This window comes from Sus scrofa, chromosome 16, assembly GCF_000003025.6.
Source record: "Sus scrofa isolate TJ Tabasco breed Duroc chromosome 16, Sscrofa11.1, whole genome shotgun sequence".
In the NCBI taxonomy this organism is placed as follows: domain Eukaryota; kingdom Metazoa; phylum Chordata; class Mammalia; order Artiodactyla; family Suidae; genus Sus; species Sus scrofa.
This window is the reverse complement of record NC_010458.4, coordinates 71,569,354-71,587,860: the sequence shown is the minus strand read 5'-3', so window position 1 is coordinate 71,587,860 and position 18,507 is coordinate 71,569,354. Positions and strand designations below refer to the sequence as shown.

General features: G+C 43.9%; 1 protein-coding gene across 3 annotated transcripts in view; it reads left to right on the top strand.

Moving 5' to 3' along the window:
• The window catches only part of SLC36A1 (solute carrier family 36 member 1), a 48,887-nt gene that overhangs the window by 1,672 nt on the left and 28,708 nt on the right, over positions 1-18,507 (top strand). For 2 of the 3 annotated variants that reach the window (XM_003134140.5, XM_021077072.1), the window contains exons 2-4: positions 10,334-10,481; positions 17,156-17,246; positions 18,406-18,494. In XM_003134140.5, coding sequence (XP_003134188.2) covers positions 10,339-10,481; positions 17,156-17,246; positions 18,406-18,494 — 323 coding nt within the window. In that variant the 5' untranslated portion in view covers positions 10,334-10,338. The remainder of the gene's footprint in view (positions 1-10,333; positions 10,482-17,155; positions 17,247-18,405; positions 18,495-18,507) is intronic. The other variant, XM_021077073.1, reaches the window with a different exon arrangement.

Sequence of the window (18,507 nt, the reverse complement as noted above, 5' to 3'; positions counted from 1 at the left end):
GATGTCCTTGAAGCAAAAGGAGACAAAAGACTTGGTCATTTGCTCTGAGTTTGGGACTGTTTGGGATGCAGCCCGTTTTTGGCAGAGTTATACTTATGATGTTAAATCTGTCTTCCTTTGTTTTGTAACAGTCACAAAGCCATTTATAATTGTCTGCTATTGAGTTCTTGTTTTCCCTTTAAAGCATATATTGTTCATTTGACCTTATCCCTGTGGCAGCTTGAAGTGCTCAGTGCTGTCTTTGTCTATTTTAAAGGTGCTCTGAGGAAGTAGATTCCATTTTTTTGGGTAGTGTTCCAAAGACCACACCTTGGACCTGTGGATAGAAGTACCAGGAGGGAGGTGGTTTTGAATGAGCCTGAATAAGGGCTTTAAAAGAATTAGCGCTCTCACATCACAACGTGGTGGTCTCTGTCGCTGGAGGTCCTTGTCCCTGGCCAGTTACTTTGGAGAATGTAGTAGATTGGATCACCGTGTCGGGTAGAGGGTTGGACTAGATAAAATTTTAGAGTTTCTTCTAACTCAGAAGGCCTGAGAAATTCTAGGACCAAATCTCTTGTTTCGTAGGGCATGAAGTTGTGTAGATGGAACAGATGTCTGCTCTTGTGACTGCTTTATCTTCCTCCTTTACTCAGATAACCATTCTCATGTTGAAAACTCCTACTGTTTCTTTTTATCCCTCCTCCCTTTGCCAGTGAGTGTCTCAGTCCTTTATGTTCTTGTTACCTCTTCCAGGGTCAGAGGCTGGAGAGTCATCTCTATTGATAATATAGTGCTTATTTCTACCCTGACCCGAAATGAGATCCCCAAACGGGGCTGAGTGAATGGCTTTGGCTTCTGCTTTGCTCTCTGGTCCTGGAAGTGTGGGACTAACCACTAACTCTCAGGCTAGCTTTTGTCTTTTTCCCATAGAGAAAACCTACCTTGAGTCTAAACCCAAGCCTTGGAAGAATCCTGTAGCTCCTTCCTTTGGCCAGGCCTTACTGGGTCTGAGCACACAAAGCGAGCCTCTATTTAATGGGTATGGGGCCCAGTGGTTAGATCATTCTGCCTTTGCCAAAAGAGAAGCTATAGGATGCTATTATTTAGTGCTCTTTTCTTTTTTTCTCCCAAACTTTTCTCTTGTAATCCTGGCCACCCAGGGCTGGTTCTCAATGGCCCCCCCTAGTAGGAAAGCCTCCTCTGTGTTTGCCTTTTCCATGAAGTTCAGATTTCTGTCTCCATGGGTTACTGGGATGCTCATGGCACATAGATCACTGTTTCTGAAATGGGGACCTGGCTCATCTCTCCAGCGATGGAATGGAGGAAGTCCTGAAAGCTTTGTTTGTGTAGTGACTCCCTGACTTGAACTTCTGACTTCCTGTCCCTGAACTCCTCTCCCGTAGTAATCACAGTTGCTACCACTAATGAGCCTGCATTATGGACCAAGCAACATATGTAACATCTTTTCCCTCTGTCTTTATAGCAATATTGTGACATAAGTGTTATTAATGACATTTTTCAGATGAGGAAACTGAGACAAAGGAGGTTAGGCTCACACAACCAGGGTACTCATGTACTTTTTCTGATGCAAGAATTCTTCCTGCAGACCTAATCCTGCCCCATTTTTGTTCCTTCCTTATCAGCCGCATATAGGAACACAGTCTGCATTGTTGTTCATGTTTTTGGAATCCCAATAATGAAGAACAACATATATCAAGAGAATTCGCTGCTTCTCTGGGTTCCAGAGAATGTAATTGTTTCAGAATAACAGGTAGAACCCTTAGTCTGCATCTGTCACCAATCCATGAACTTTGGTAGGACGTGAGGGCTGATAATAAGATCACATCTGTATATTTCTTCTTAGTGCTTTAGAGAAATCTGCCTGTAATCAAGACCTTCTAAGAAGCTGGTTACGACTAGAATGCCCAGTTTGAATCAGGTTGGGCCCAGAAATCTGCATGTGTGTGTGTGTGTGTTTTTAAAGCACTTTTTTGGGATAGAATTCATAGAGCATACTTTTCAACTATTTAAAGTGTACAGTTCAAAAAGCTTTTATATTGAATTCGAAAAGTTGTACAACCATCGCTGCAATTTTAGAACATTTTCATCCCCCTAGAAGAAACTCTGAACCCTTTGCTGTCACCCCCTAATCCCTCCCAGCTCCCTCCCCCAAACCTTAGGCAGCTACTAATCTGCTTCTTGTTTACAGGTTTCCCAATTCTGGACTTTCATATAAATGAAATCATGCAGTATATGGTCCTCTCTGGCTGACATTTCATTTAGAATATTGTTTTCAAGGTTCGTCTGTGTCGTAGCATCCATCAGTATTTCATTTATTTTTAGGCTGCAGAGTCTTCCATTGCATGGGTCTACCACATTTCATTTGCCATTAGATTTTTCTTTCCGTCTTTTTGGCTGTTAGGAATAATGCTGCTATGAACATTTGTGTATATGTTTTTCTGTGGACATCCATTTTTATTTTGGTAGGTACCTAGGAGTGAATTGCTGGGTCATATGGTAAACATGTTAGCCTTTTGAGGAACTGCCAGCCTGTTTTCCAAAGAGATTACACCATTATACATTCCTACCAGCAGCGTAAGAGGAATTTCCCTACAATTTCTCTACATCCTTGCCAGTCCTTGTTATTGTCTGTCATTGAGTCTAGCCATCCTGGTGGATGCGAAGTGGTATCTCATTGTGGGGTTTGTTTCTCATTTACCTGATGGCTAAGAATGTTGAGTATTTTTTCCTATGGTTATTGGCTCTTTTCAAATCTTTGGACAAAAAGCTATTCAGAGCCTTTGCTCATTTTTTAATGGGTTGTCATTTTATTATTGAGTTGTAATAGTTCTTTGTATGTCTGAACAGAAGTCCCTTATCATAAATGCAATTTGCAGAAATTTCACCCAGTTCTGTGGGTTGTCTTTCATTTTCTTGAAGGTATCCTTTGAGGTATATAAACATGTAAAATTTTGATTATGTCTAGTTTACTATTTTTTTCTTTTTTGCTTGTGTTTTGGCTGTTATATATAAGAAACTGCTTAATCCATGGTTGCAAAAATTTATGCTTATGATTTCTAAGAGTTATTGTTTCTTTATTTATTGCCTTTTTTTTCTTTTTCTGGTCTCACCTGTAGCACATGGTGAGGACCTTAACCCGCTGAGCAAGGCCAGGGATTGAACCCACAACCTCATGGTTCCTAGTTAGATTCGTTAACCACTGAGCCACGATGGGAACTCCCCACGTGAATTTTAAAATCAGCATGTCAATTTCTGCAGAAAGGTGGCTAGGATTTTGCTAGGGATTCAGTTGAATCTGTAGATCAATTTAGGAAATATTGCCATCTTAACAGTATAAATCTTCTAATCTATCAATATTGGTATGCTTTTCATTTATGTAGGTTTACTTTATTTCAACAATGTTTTATAGTTTTCATGTACAAGTCTTAGGTCTACTTGGCCAAGTTTCTTCCTAAATATTTGATTCTTTTTGATGCTGTTGTAAATGGAACTTGTTTTCTCAATTTCATTTTCAGATTGTTTATTGAAAGTGTGTAGAAATTACTGATTTTTGTGTATTGATCTTATATCCTTCAGCTTTGCTGAACTTATTAGTTCTAATAGTTTTTAGTGGATAATTTTTTGTGGGTTTACAAGTCAGCCTTAGAAGTGTTGTTTAGTTTTTGATAATGAAACCAACACTTTATTAACTAATTTATTTATTTTCACAGCCATACCCCACCATATGAAGGTTCCCGGGCCAGGGATTGAATCTGAGCCTCAGCTGTGGCAGCGCAGATCCTTTAACCCACTGCACTGGTTGGGGATTGAACCTGCACCTCTGCAGTGAAGCAGAAGCATTTTGGTTCCTCACCTACTGCACCACAGTGGTGGGAACTCCTGGCCAACAGTTTAGTGCTGCCTTTCCTTCCAATCTCTCCATTCTCCTCCCCAACCTTCCCTTGTACCATCAAAGAGACCTACCAACTCATATGAATGGATTCTCCTTCCTGTATTGGAGTTATCTTTTTATTGTACTGAATTTGGAATAGAATCTAATCAATAAACTCTTAAACAGCTATCTTGAGAACATTTTAGTATTTTCAAAAATGAGTTCAGAAGTGAGTTTAGTATTTTCAAAAGTGTAAGTCTGATAGGTGGGGGAAAGATGCTCTTAGAGTTTTTATGCTCAGGGGTCTTTGTTGGAAATTAAAGAAATACAAAGTAAAACAAATATAGGAGGCACCCACTCATCAGACAGAGCAAAAATTAAAATGATAAAATCCATTGGTGGGGTTATGAAAAGAAATACATGTCCATATATTGCTAGTGATGCTGTAGGTTCCTCCCATCATTCATACGTAAGAATCATAAAAAAAAAATCTGTTCATCTAGCTCTATTCCTAGGAAATGACTTGAAAATTAAACACTATTTTCAAGAATTTTTTAGCTGTGATATAAGATAGTCATTAGAAAAAGAGAAAGCAGAAGCCCCTGAATCCAGTAATTGGGAGCTAGTGAAACAAATTATTTTGTTAATATAATAATGGAGCATTATATTGCAACTAAATATCATTAGTATGTGCACTGGTTAGAATCAAGGTAGAGTAGATATGAAATAAGTGGGAAAAAGCCTTAAAATAATGAGGATATCAGTTAACTAAAAATAGTTTATGTAAGGAAAAAGAATAAATTTATCAAGGTTATTCAAATAGTTGATATTTCAATGCAATTTTGGTTGAAGGTACACTTGAAAAAAATATGTATATCCATATTTTTCCCACTGAACATGCAGACTTTTAAAGTGTAGTTAATTTACAATGTTGTGGCAGTTTCTGCTGTACAGCAAAGTGACCCAGTCATACATGTATGTGTGTGTGTGTGTATAATATAAGAAAAGGAATGTGTGTGTATATATACACCACACATCCCTTTTCTTATATTATCTTCCATCATGGTCTATCCCAAGCAATCGGATATAGTTCCCTGTGCTGTACAGTAGGACCTCATTGCTTATCCATTCCAAATGTAATAATTTGCATCTGCTAACACCAAACTCTCAGTCCATCCCACTCCCTCCCCTCCCCCTTGGCAACCACAATCTGTTCTCTATGTGAGTCTCTTTCTGTTTTGTAGATAGGTTCATTTGTGCCATATTTTAGATTCCACATACAAATGATACCATATGGTGTTTGCCTTCCTCTTTCTGACTTACTTCACTTAGTATGAGAATCTTTGGTTGCATCCATATTGCTACAGATGGCATTATTTCATTCTTTTTTGTGGTTGAGTAGCATTTCATTGTATATGACATCTTCTTAATCCATCATCTGTTTATGGACGTTTAGGTTGTTTTCATGTCTTGACTATTCTGAATAGTGCTGCAGTGAACATAAGGGTGCATGTATCTTTTTGAATTATAGTTTTGTCCAGATAAATACCCAGGAGTGAGATTTCTGGATCATATGGTAGTTCTTTTTAAACATTTTTTAAATTATAGTTGATTTACAGTGTTCTGTCAATTTCTGCTATACAGCAAAGTGACCCAGTCATACATACATATACATTCCTTTTCTCATATTATCCTCTGTCATGTTCCATCACAAGCGATTAGGTGTAGTTTCCTGTGCCATACAGCAGGACTCATTGCCTATCCACTCTAAATGCAATAGTTTGCAACTACTAGCCCCAGACTCCCAGTCCATCCCACTCTCTCCCCGCTCCCCCTTGGCAGTCACAAGTCTGTTCTCCATGTCCATGAGTTTGTTTCTTTTCTGTAGATAGGTTCATTTGTGCCATATGTTAGATTCCAGATATAAATGATATCATATGGTATTTGTCTTTCTCTTTCTGACTTACTTTGCTTAGCATGAGAGTCTCTCGTTCCATTGATGTTGTTGCAAATGGCGTTCTTTCATTCTTTTTTATGGCTAAATAGCACTCCATCGTGCATATGTACCACATCTTCTCAATCCATTCATCTGTTGATGGTCATTTAGGCTGTTTCCATGTCTTGGCTATTGTGAATAGTGCTGTGGTGAATATAGGGGTCCCTGTATCTTTTTCAGTGAAAGTTTTATCTGGATATATGCTCAGGAGTGGGATTGCTGGGTCATATGGTAATTCTATATTTAGTTTTCCGAGGTACCTCCATACTGTTTTCCATAGTGGTTGTACCAATTTACATTCCTACCAACAGTGTAGGAGGGTTCCCTTTTCTCCACACCATCTATAGCATTTGTTATTTGTAGACTTACCAATGGTAGCCATTCTGACCAGTGCGAGGTGATAGCTCGTTGTGGTTTAGATTTGTATTTCTCTAATAATTAGTGATGATGGAAATTTTTTCATATGCCTTTTCGGCATCTGTATATCTTCTTTGGAGAAATGTCTGTTCAGGTCTTCTGTCCACTGAAATCTGGAACAAGACAAGGATGCCCACTCTCACCACTTTTATTCAACATAGTATTGAAAGTCCTGGCCACAGCAATCAGACAAACAAAAGAAAGAGGTATCCAAATTGCAAGAAAAGAGGTAAAATTGTCACTCTATGCAGATGACAGATACTATATATAGAAAACCCTAAGGACTCTACACAGAAAAACTGCTTGAATTGATCTATGAATTAGGTAAAGTAGCAAGAAACAAGGTTAACATTCAGAAATCGGTTGTGTTTCTGTATACTAGTAATGAAATGATAGGAAAGGAGTATACGGCAGTTCCACTTTTAGTTTTCTGAGAGCCACGGTACTGTTTTCCATAGTGGTTGCACAGACTTTCTTATACGTGTACTCTTTTGAGTCCTGTGTAGTCTTACGTAGATTTTTACTCTGTGTTGATGAGCTGCATGAGGTGCATAGACTCTGTTCATTGTCCTGCAGAACCTGAGGACAGTGTTCCTGCTTGTCTTGAACGCTCACATATTACAGCCCTCGTTTTGACAGTCGACAGATTCTGTTAAAATCTCCCACAGGGCAGGAATCAGCAATTACAGCTTTAGATGGTGAAAACGAGGTTTCATTAAAGAAAGCCTGGGAGAAGGTGGCCATGGAGCCTAGTGCTAGAGAGAAGAGGAAGAGGCCTTGGTTGTCAGAAAGAAGTCCTGGGAGGTACTCCCCGGAGTGACTGCAGCCACCATCTACAGTGTTGGAATTTCTGCTCAGCAGCTCTGAGAAGGGCTTGCTTGGATCTTTTCAGGGATAAGGAACACACCATCTCCTGGAGCAATCCATTTGGCCAACTCCTTTTTTGTTTTTTTGTTTGTTTTGTTTTTTGACAACTCCTTTTGATAGAAGCTTCTTCCTATGTCTAGCCAAAGACCTGCCTCCCTTTAGTTTGCACCTGCTGATCCTGTTTCTCAGTGGTCTTTGAGGCGCCAAAGAAAGAGTGTGATGCATAGGACAGCTTTTAAAGACAGTTTTTCTCATTCCCAAATTGCCACGTCTCCAGGTTGGGCCTTCCCAGGACTTCCACCCCTTCTTCATTTAGCTGGTTTCCATGCCCCTCACGATCTTGGTGCTGACCTCTGGCTAGACCACAGTTTATCCTTATCCTCCTTAGAGTGTCCTGCCTGGAACAGACTACAAGGTGTGGCCAAAAAGAACAGACGCTCAGCGCTCTGGAGTCCTCTCTTGTAGAGCAACCCAGAATTGCAGTAGCTTATTTGGCGTCTATTATGATATCATTGATTTCTGTTGAGCTTATCATCAACTTAAGCCCATAAGTAGCATTTTTTTTTCCCTTTCCGACATGCATGCAGCTGCCAAGCCACATTTCCCCGTCCTGCGGTTGTTTATTGGACTTTTGATCTGCAGATTTCAGCCTCTTTTTGAGCAGGTTTCTTAACAATAATCTGCCCTGGGTTGCCTCAGTTTTTATACACAACATAAAGAGGCCTCTTTACAGTGTTCAAAATAAAATTGAGAGTCTGTGCCAAATAAGCAACAGAGTGGCTTTCCTGGTTGGTAGGGAGGGATTGGGGAACTTGTCAGTGCCTGTATTCTGTCTCTCTTACTTAGTAATATGCACGGCTTGCCTGGAAGGCTCTGTTGTTCAGACATTTGTGGTATGTTGGAAGTAACTAGAAATTAGCTGTTGTTTGCATAAAGAATTCCTTTAATTGATGCCTGGACTATTAGAGCTGGAGAGCTGCTGATAGTTGGTTCAGTACACCCCCCCCCGCCTTTTTGAACATTTGGAACTAAGACCCTAGAAAAATAAAGAAAACTGTTCCAAGTTACTAAGCAAACTCATGACAGAGGCACTTTTAGAACCCAGGCCTTCTGACATGCTTAGAAACTAACTTAATCACTTCTGCCTGTATCGCAGCTTTCAACTGCTCATGCTAGTATACTTTACAGCGTTGATTTTGTTTTTTTTTTTTTTTTTTTCCTGACCCTCTTATGAGTTTAACTGCCCAAGAGCAAGATAAATTCTTTGAATTTCTCCCTCATGGGAGTAAATGATGCTCCCTTAGATGTTCAGCAAAGTCGGCTCTGGTGGTGAAGCGGGCAGGGTCCTCTCTGGGACTTCCAAGTCCTTTGCTGGCTTTCTGTCAGGCTCTTTCCTTATGAGATTAAGTGAGGTCCTTCCTCCTTTCACCTGGTGGGAGAAAATGACATCACTCCTGGATCACTCAGGTATGGGGGGTGGGGGGCCGGTTCTAAAGAGTCCCTTGGGACTTGACACTGCCCCGTCTGTTCTCTGGCAGCAGGTTTGGGTATTGGGCCGGACGGTGTGTTGTGATGGCTGTGGGGGGTCCTGTCTCCTCACCAGGTATCTCAGATAGCACATCAGACTCAGGATGGGCCTCAGGCCACATGCTGGGGGAGAGCCTTATAGAGGCGGGTGGTTGTGCCAGTCCGCGAAGTGTCAGGAGGATTTTCCTTTGTTTTTTTTAAAAATTTTTTTAAAGTTTCCTTTTTATGTTTTGGCCACACCTGTGGCATGAGGAAGCTCCCGGGATCGAGCTTGCATCGATCGGGTAGCAGCAACCCGAGCCGCAGCAGTGACGCCAGGTCCTTAACACGCTGAGCCACCAGGGGAACTCCTGGAGGATTTTTAATTGTAGTTTTTAATGTCGTGGAACCTTTTTTTCTTTTCTTGATTGCAGATTCTTGGAGGAAGCTGACTCTTTGATTACGATATTCCGTCACTGCACCTGTTGTGGTATTCAGTAGATGTTTCCAGATTCAGGCAGGGCACTGGGATCTGTGTTTCCTGCTTGGCCGCTACCTGGCAGTAGCAGAGCAGGTCATGTCATCTTTTAGGTGGTCGATTCTTTATCTGTAAAATGAGCAGTTTGGAGTGACGATCGAAGGTTCTTTTAGCAACAGTCTCTAGCATTCCGGGAGCCTGCATGACTCTCAGAATGTAGTCTTACTGTACAACTTGGTGCAGTCCTTGTTTTTCTCTTTTCTGCAGTATAATTACTGAAAAAGTCCACCCAGGGGCATCAGTCACCCTCACAATCCTCCCCCAACCTGCAACAGGAAGGGTTTCTTTTCACCGTCTTTGAAAATTGGCAAATCTGCAAAAAATAAAGAAGGAAGAAGGGTTGTAGCAGGGAGATGTTAAGACAAGGGCCAATGGGGAGGGAGCACCTCTCGGGTTTCTGCTCTTCCCCTGAGCTGCTTTCAGCGGCTTTCTCTCGGTGTTCAGGCTGATGGCAAGGTAAGAGACCTAGGATGAGGGGATGAATATCGCTTCTTACCTCTAAAGAGTGTAGGACAAGCCAGAGGTCATGGCAGACAGAAAGAGAAAGTCCCTTGTGGCTCTGCGACTGGTGGGGGAGTTTGAGCAGAATTGGATGGTCTGGTGGGAATTTCTGGAATGCAGAAGGTTCTTGCTCCAGCCATTGCAGAGGAAAATAAGGTGCAGTGGGGAATATTCAGGTTCCTGTCCTCTGAGAGCTTCTCTTGGGGAAGATGGATGTAGAATCCCTGCCACTGTTGCTCAAGATCCAAGACCTTAGCTTAAAGAAAGAGATCATTAGTCTCCGCCTGGGGAATGGTGAAGACTACGTAGAGGTGCCGTCTGCATCTTCCCCCGCCCCTCCCAAGCATTGGCTTACCTTTGCTCTGTCCAGATGTACTGGCAAATTTAGAAACTTGGGAGTGTAGCACCGACTGGATAGGTTGGGAGGCAGAAGCCGCGGGAGCTCAGCCCGCCCTTGTGTACTTTGTACCTTTTTCATTTCTCTTGGCATCAGGCACTTTGATTGTACTTACTCCATAGTGCAGCTGTCACTGAACGACGGTGGCAATGGCTGCTTCTGCCCGGGAGCCCACCCAGGGCTTGGAGCTAAAGGCCCCAGCCACTGGAGATCTTAGCGCTGCCCCTGTTCCCCCAGCTACCATGTCCACGCAGCGACTTCGGAACGAGGACTACCGTGACTACAGCTCCACTGACGTGAGCCCCGAAGAGAGCCCATCCGATACCCTGAACAACTTCTCTTCCCCGGGCTCCTACCAGCGGTTCGGGGAAAGCAGCAGCACAACGTGAGTAGCCGTTCCGTCTGCGCTCCTGGCTGAGATTCGTGTTCCTAAGTTCCATCTTCGTGGTATGGTCTCCCTGAGAGGGATATTTGCTCCCCTCTTTGATCCATTCTCTGCAGGTGAAAGGAGGATGCTAGTGATGCTGCTGAGATTTGAGCTTCTTGACTTCCTCTCGAGTCTTCCTTTTCTTTTAACAGTGTATTTAAAAATGTTATTATAGGTGACCTGCAGTGCTGTGTTTCAGGTGTACAACCAAGTGAATCGGTTATACGTGTGTGTGTGTGTGCGTGTATTCTTTGTCCGATTCTTCTCCTGTGTAGATCATCACAGTGTTAAGGAGGTTTCCTTGTGTTATACAGTAAGTCTTTGTTACTCAGTCTATTTTGTATATAGTAGTGTGTATCTGCCAATTCTAACCTCCCAATTTACCCCCCCCCATGTTTCCTCTTTGGTAACCGTAAGTTTGATTTTGAAATTTCTGAGTTTCCGTTTTGTGAATAAGTTCTTTTGTATCATTTTTATTAGATTCCACGTATTAGTGATCTCATATGATATTTGTCTTGCTCTGTCCCTCTAGTCGCTTTCTTATTTGTTGTTCATTTGAACCATGTTGGTTCCAGAAGCCTGAGTCAAGTTCTGAACAAAAGAGAAACTTCCAGAGAGGACATTCCTTTGTTTGGAACCATGGGGAGTTCCTGCCAGGGCGCAGTGGGTTAAGAATCGGACTGCGGCAGCTCAGGGTGCTGCAGCTCGGGGTGCTGGGTTGCTGTAGGTCGCAGCTGTGGCTTCGATTCAACCCCTGGCCTGGGAACATCATGTGCTGTGGGTGCTGCTATAAAATGAAAAAAAAAAAATTTAGAACCATGGATCGTCTGTGTTAGAACCTCCAGTACCTCCAAGTCCAACTGGAAGCTTCCTTGCAAAGTCTCCTCTAGACTTCTGCCCCTGTTCCCCAGCAGCCTGCAGGTGGGGGAGGGGCATGTGGCGGAAGATGTAGGCAGAAGGAGGAATAATTCCTCCTGAACTTAAGAGATTCAAGGGGTTGATAGCGAAGGCCTGAGGTGGCCTGCTCTGCATGCCCTCAGGAGGACTTTAGGTCTTATCCCTGGAAACTGAATTCCAAGCCTCCTCTGGGCCAAATCTGGCCCTCTGTGGGTCTCAGTTTTTCCAGCTGTAAGAGAAAATTGAGGCCAGCCCCCCACGCCACCCGGTGAAGTTATGCCAACTTGTCCGGTGCTCACCATTCCAATGAGAAGGTTTCAGAGGAGGGTTTTCTCCACTGAGTGTCTGGCCCAGTTCTGAAACTCAGCAGACTCCTGAGATTTCTTCTGGATCCCAGTATCCCTTTGCAGCCTTTCTGTTTATTCGTCAAACTTTTTTGCTGTCACCCTCTCTGTGTTCTCTTGTTGGTTGAGTGTGACTTTCTGAGGGATTCATTATGTCCCCCCCCCCCGCTTTTTGCTTTTTAGGGCCACCCATTGGCATGCGGAGATTCCCAGGCTAGGGTTTGAATCAGAGCTACAGCTGCCGCCCTACGCCACAGCCACAGCCGTGCCAAATCTGAGCCGCGTCTGCGACGTACACCTCAGCTCACGGCAACGCTGGATCCTTAGCCCACTGAGCGAGGCCAGGAATCGAACCTGTACCCTCGTGATTCCTAGGCGGATTCGTTTCTGCTGCACCACGACGTGAACTCCTTCATTATGTCCTGGACTCACATCGTCCCCCGTGGCTGCTCCAGGAGACCAGGGCAGCTTCTCGTGGAGCTCATTGCTGGCGAAGCCCCTACTGGCTGCTGTCTCTCCTGGTGCTGGGCGTGTGTCCTCTGTGAACTCACATGGAACTAGTGGACGTGGTCTGCCCGCATTAAAGCCCCTCTCCACCCCTCGCCGCTCTTCCGCTCACAAAGATTCATTCTCCATAGCTTCTTGCGGCTGGGGCCTGCTTGCTGAGCTGGGTCCCCGCCTTGACTGGCAGTGTTGGCTGATGGAAAAGATTGCTTAGAGCCCAACTGGCAGCACTGAGGACTATCTTTCCTCTCTTTCCTCTGACCTTATCTGCCCAGCCGGCTTTCCCCAGGCAGAACGAGAGTCACAAGAAGCCAGTGGCTTGGAATAGCCTCTTTTCAGAAGTCATTGTCTCTCTCTTTCTCTAGTTTCCTTTCCAGTTTTTTTTTTTCCTCTTTGTTCTCAGGCATCCACTGTGTGTGCAGTGCTTGCCATATGGGATCTAGATTTTCACTTTCAGAGGGACCTCCTTGAAGTTCAAAACTTAGCAGCCACTTAGCAACTTCAGGACGGTAGCTTAGAGGTTTTCTTTGTATTGAAGATAATGTGTGACTGTTAGCTACTCTGAATATCTCTTTTTCCACATTGGGTTATAACTAGTAGTTGACCCCAAATTATTACCCCTTGTTCAAAGAAGGATACTTCGCTTGGGCTTGCCTTGGGACATTTTCTGAGGGCCCATCCAGCCCTGATATTGTGAGGCAAGGTAGGTGACCACGAAAGCCCATTGTGGCAGGTATCACAATCCCATCACAAGTGTACAGGGCAAAGGGTTCCCTTGGTACTCGCAGGCGTGGTTGAGCACTTGCCACGGGCCTGCATCCACACAGGCGTTACGTGTAGAAGCATGCCAGGTGTGGTTAAGTATAAGCTGATTTGGGGGACCTCTTAGCTTAGTAGGTGAAAGTGTTAGGGACAAGTTTTGAGCTGGATTCCTGTCTCCTAGGACTTGGTCCACTGTGTTATCTAGTTTACTGAGGAACAAAGTATACGGGAAAAGTACATGAACAAAGTACAAGAATCAGCACATATGCCTGCACCAGCAGGCCCTTCTAGGGGTGAAGGGCTCAGTAAAAATCTTGACTCAGGGGAACAGGTAGGAACCACAGACACTTCCCTGATGATGTGTTTGGTGAGGTCATTTTCTAACACTTGATGTAATCCAGCTGTTGACTGCTTTGACGACAGCCTCGTTTTTGCCTTTTGGGCCGAGTTTTCTTTGTGCCCTCTTGAGCTCCATTACGCCGTAGCTCTTGAGTGAGCTTTGATACTTCTTTCCCAGGCTGGCAGGCTGATAAACCATCCAGCTGGAACTGGTCTTCTGGAGATTATCTGGAGCAGCTGTTTGCATGGTATAGTCTTCAGACCCTTTGGGGGCCCCAAGGCCGTTTTAAGAAGTCTGCGAAGTCGAAACTCTTTTCATAATAATACGAAGATGTGATTTGTCCTTTCAGTTGTGTTGCATTTGCACGGATAGTTCAGAAGCAATGGTGGGTAAAATTGCTGGTGCCTTAGCACCAGTCGAGGTGGTACCACCAAATTCTGCTAGTCATCATTGTATTTTTTACTGATACACAGATAAAAAGAATAAGCACATTTTCACTTAAGCTCATCCTTGATGAAGCCATCAGATTACTAATTTTATTAAATCTTAACCCTTCAGTACAAGTCTTTTAATATTCCATGTGACAAATGGGAAGTAGACATGAAATACTTTTACTGAACGACTAAAGATCTATGTGTCATTCAGAACTGAGGACTGGCAGACATTTTCTTGAAAATGAAACTCGTGAAACTGTCACCTCAAGAAAAACAATGTAGAATTTGTTGCTGACAATAAAATTTGAGCTTTCAATAAAATCAGGGAAGAAAAAAGCATGTATGCAGCAGTGTGACCTCAACAGCTTCCCTCTACTTAAAGGCTTTTCTGATGAGATTAGGGATGCTATGAATGGATGTGATGTTTTGGATGTTGTGTAATGAAGTGGTGTGCCAGCATTTGGAAGATCCGCATAACTCAGGGAACCGAAATCTTCCGATGACCAAAGTGTGATGTTAGAAAATTGTGTCTGGGAGTCACCGTCGCTGCACGGTAGAAACGAATCCAACTAGGAACCACGAGGTTGCAGGTTCTTCGATCCCCGGCCTCAGTCACTGGGTTAAGGATCCGGTGTTGCTGTGAGCTGTGGTGTAGATCGCAGACGCAGCTAGGATCTGATGTTGCTGTGGCGTAGGCTCCAATGCCGTGAATGCAGCCCTAAAAAGCAAAAAAAAAAAAAAAAAAAGTTGTGTCTGGGTAAAAGAGCCATTCGAGGAGCAAGATCACCAATGGGTATTCATGAATAGTGCATGGAAAGTTCATATTCCACATTACAGCTGACTTCTAAGAAACGACTGTGTGTCGAGTTTTGGTGTAGCATCAGAGAAAAATGATCAAATTATCTGAGGAGGCCGTTAAGATACATTCTAACTACATATTTGGGTGAGGACAGATTTTCTTCAGATACTTCCACTAAAACAACCTATCGCAGCAGATTCAATGCAGAAGTAGATAATCCAGCTGTCAAGACATTAAAGAGATTTGCCAAAAAAAGATAGTACCCTTCTTTTATTTTTTTTGGAAAATAGAATTACTTTTTATTGCAATTGGTTATTTATATTAACATGTAATAGGTTTATTATTCTTTTAAACCAATAAATATGTTTACATTTCTTGGTTTAATTTCTCATGTAATACATGTGAGCGGACATAATCCACATACTCAAAAAAGTATTTGGGATCCTCAGTGATTTATAAGTGTATAAAGGACTCTTAGGCCCAAAAAAGTCTAAGAACTATTGATTTGGAGCCTGAACAGACTACAGAGATTTGCAAAACTTTCCTTCTCACCCCCTATGGTTAAGACTATGCATCCATGGAGTTGGTTTTGTGATACTCATATAGTTTACCAGCTTGTGGCCATTGATTAAAATGAGTAATTTTGGTTAATTGCCTAGAATCCTGCTGTTTCAGAGCTGAAGTATACTGTTCTGGTCCAGTTCCTCCCTCACCCCATTCTACAGATGAGGCAACAGAGCCAGGAAGGGGTGGGACTTGTCATATGGGGTTAATGGCAGAGCCAGGGTAGAGGCACCTGATCTCCCACCAGATCCAGCTCAGATGCATTTGGGGGAGGCCTCTGGTAGGTAGGTGGGTTTGGGAGAAAGCTTACCTTTGCCCTTAAGTGATTAAACATTTTCCAGGAAGGAAATTTAGTTGATCTACCGTCCTTCCCATAATCTCCTGGTCACTGGCCACTGATAATGAAGGAGTCAGCCCTGGGCCCTTGCATCCTTGAGCTTTTCCGTTCATTTAGGCCAGAAGAACACTTGCAGGGCTCTGATTGACTTACCTCTTGTCATTCAGACTTGAGGCAGTTTTCTTGATCTTGCCTGTGAAGCTTAGAGGTAGTAGGAAGGTCAAGAGATTGTCTTCCAGGAGGCTGAGGGTGAAAGGTTACCAAAAGTGAAATTCATGTATTACGTTCTTGATGAGTTAACACTCATATTGCCATCAGTTTCTGCTGAGTTACAAATTTGGGGAAATATGCAGACCCATCATTTAGATGGTATTTAGGTTACCTGTGAAGATGTTTTTCCAGACAGGGCCAGGGGGCCACATCCTGAGTAAGTCAGTGATTTGGGGCCAAGCGCTACCATGTTGACCCTGCTGGAGATAACAGAGGATTGAAAATGCTGAAGACAAGACCACTGCTGTCTGTCTTTTGAGGGGTTCCCAATTCTCTACTGAAGCCCACCCTCACTCCCACCCCCGCCAAGTGGCCAAGAAGCTGACGCCCTCCTCCGTGTTGGTGCCTGCACCTCTCCCAGGCCCTTCCCGTCAGCACACATGCAAGGCTGTTGCCCTGCTGGGCTCAGCCCAGGTCTCTTTGCACTTTAAACACTCACCTGCCATCCGATCCCTAGGCACAGTTCTTGGGCTTTTCTGAAAACAGGCATCTTTCTACCTTGGGTGGTGGTTCTTTTGGGTGGGCCTTATTTTCCTGGAGATGTTAGTTTCTAGAGACCGAGGTCCCTATCTGATTCCTCCGGATTTCCACTGTTGTGTTGACACAATATTTTATACATTATAGATGATGTTTGTTGAGTGAAAAAATTGTGAGGGTCCATGAGAGGCTTTACAAATTTCAGCTTGCGGGGCACAGTCCGTACAACGACAAAAGAAGACACCCGTCCTCAAGGCAGAAGGAGAAACTAGTGACTGTCTGAAGAGGGCTTTTCCGATCCTAGGACTCCATGGCATTTGCCTATTTTTCTTTTTTTTTTTTAATACAAAGCAGACCAGGGACAGGTCTTTCATGGGACCATACAACTTTTACTCTGTTCCCTTTGCATAAAACTTTCTGTTAAGTGTTGGGGGTGCTATTTTTAATCCCCTCCCCCCCCGTTCTTTTCTCACACAGGTGTCTGTCCTTCACAGTTATGCTTGGCATGTTCTGCTGCAATTCTGGATCTGAGTCTTTACAGAAAAGCTCTGGGGTGAAAGGCAGGCCCAGACAGACCAGGAATGAGATCCTACCACCCCTCTGGTCTAATCTCCAAGAGGGGCAGACTCTCGGAGATGCCCCAGGGAGGGAAGCTGTTAGCCCAGTGCCTGGGAGAGTGAGCTCGGGGCTAGACCTAGATGGCCTGGGTTTGAATCCAGGCTCACACTCAGGTGTGTGACCTTGAGCGAGTTTTGCTTCCTCACGCATGGGATCATCCCTCTCTCGTAGAGTTCTAGAAATTGTGAGGTAATTCATAAAGGCCCGAAGCACAGTGCTGAATGCTCAATAAATCTTAGCTCTCATTATTGCTAACATGCCCTCGTCTGCCGCCTTCCCATTTCAGATGGTTCCAGACCCTGATTCACCTGTTGAAAGGCAACATTGGCACAGGACTCCTGGGGCTGCCGCTGGCGATAAAAAATGCAGGCATCTTGGTAAGAGTCTGTGTTGGTGTGGGGAAGTACTGTGGCAGATTTTAGAAGGTGGTTTTTTGTTTTTTGGTTTTTAATTTATGTCACGTAAGACATTTAAAAAATTTTAAAACGGGAAGTTTTTCTTTTTCAAATTCAGTTGAGAAAAAGCACAGTTCAGGTGTTCATCTGAAGGTATTTGTGGAGGATCTTCTGCATGTCAAGCTCTTGGCCCTTAGGATGTTATCAGTGGGTAAAACAGACAAAGATTCCTGCCATCATGGAGCTTACATTGTGGTGAGGAGGAAGTACTTCAAGTTTTTCTGGAAGTTTCTAGCAATTTTATATATATATATAATATAATATATATATATATATTTGCTCTTCAGGGCCACACCCATGGCATATGGAGGTTCCCAGGCTAGGGTTCTAATCGGAGCCACAGCTGCTGACCTACACCACAGCTGCAGCAATGCCAGATCTGAGCCGCGTCTGTGACCTACACTGTAGCTCGTGGCAACACCAGATCCTTAACCCACTAAATGAGGCCAGGGATCGAACCCGCAACCTCATGGTTCCTAGTTGGATCCGTTTCTGCTGCACCACAATGAGAACTCCTCTAGCAATAATATTAACAAATGAATTAGTAACAGAAGTCAGTCCATTTTCTGCGCTGTCCTCCGCTGCCCTACCCTCAGATGGCCAGCTCTGAGAATCTTGTTTTTCCTTTTATGATTCCCCCTCTACAGACTGCCTGTCGAGAGCCATTCTGGTTTCTCTGAAAGCTGAAGATAGCTCAGAGCTGGAGATTGTTCCCAGCTAAGGCCTGTCATTCTTGTGGCGCTGCTCTGAAGAGAACTCTCCCCTTCCCACCACCTCTCAGCCTGTCTCTTCTTCCCAGAGAGTCACAGGAACCTTCTCTTCTGCGGAATGGCAACAGTCATAGAATGGCCTCATCTTGTGTCATTCTCCTCTGGGAAAAGAGCTCTCTAGGAGGCCTGCTGAGGGTCCGAGGGTGCCCGTCCTACGGAGCTAAGCTCTGGGAGCACATTTGTCTCTGGAGTGCTGTGCTGGAAGTTGTGTCATTGGAAGGTGCCTTTAGGAGCAGGTTGATCATTTGCAGATTCAGTTCTAATTCTGCCTGCTTGTCTCTCCCTCTCGTGCCCATGACGTCTGTCCCCAGATGGGTCCCCTCAGCCTGCTGTTGATGGGCCTCGTGGCTGTGCACTGCATGGGTCTGCTGGTGAAGTGTGCCCACCACTTCTGCCACAGGTGAGAGCCCGGG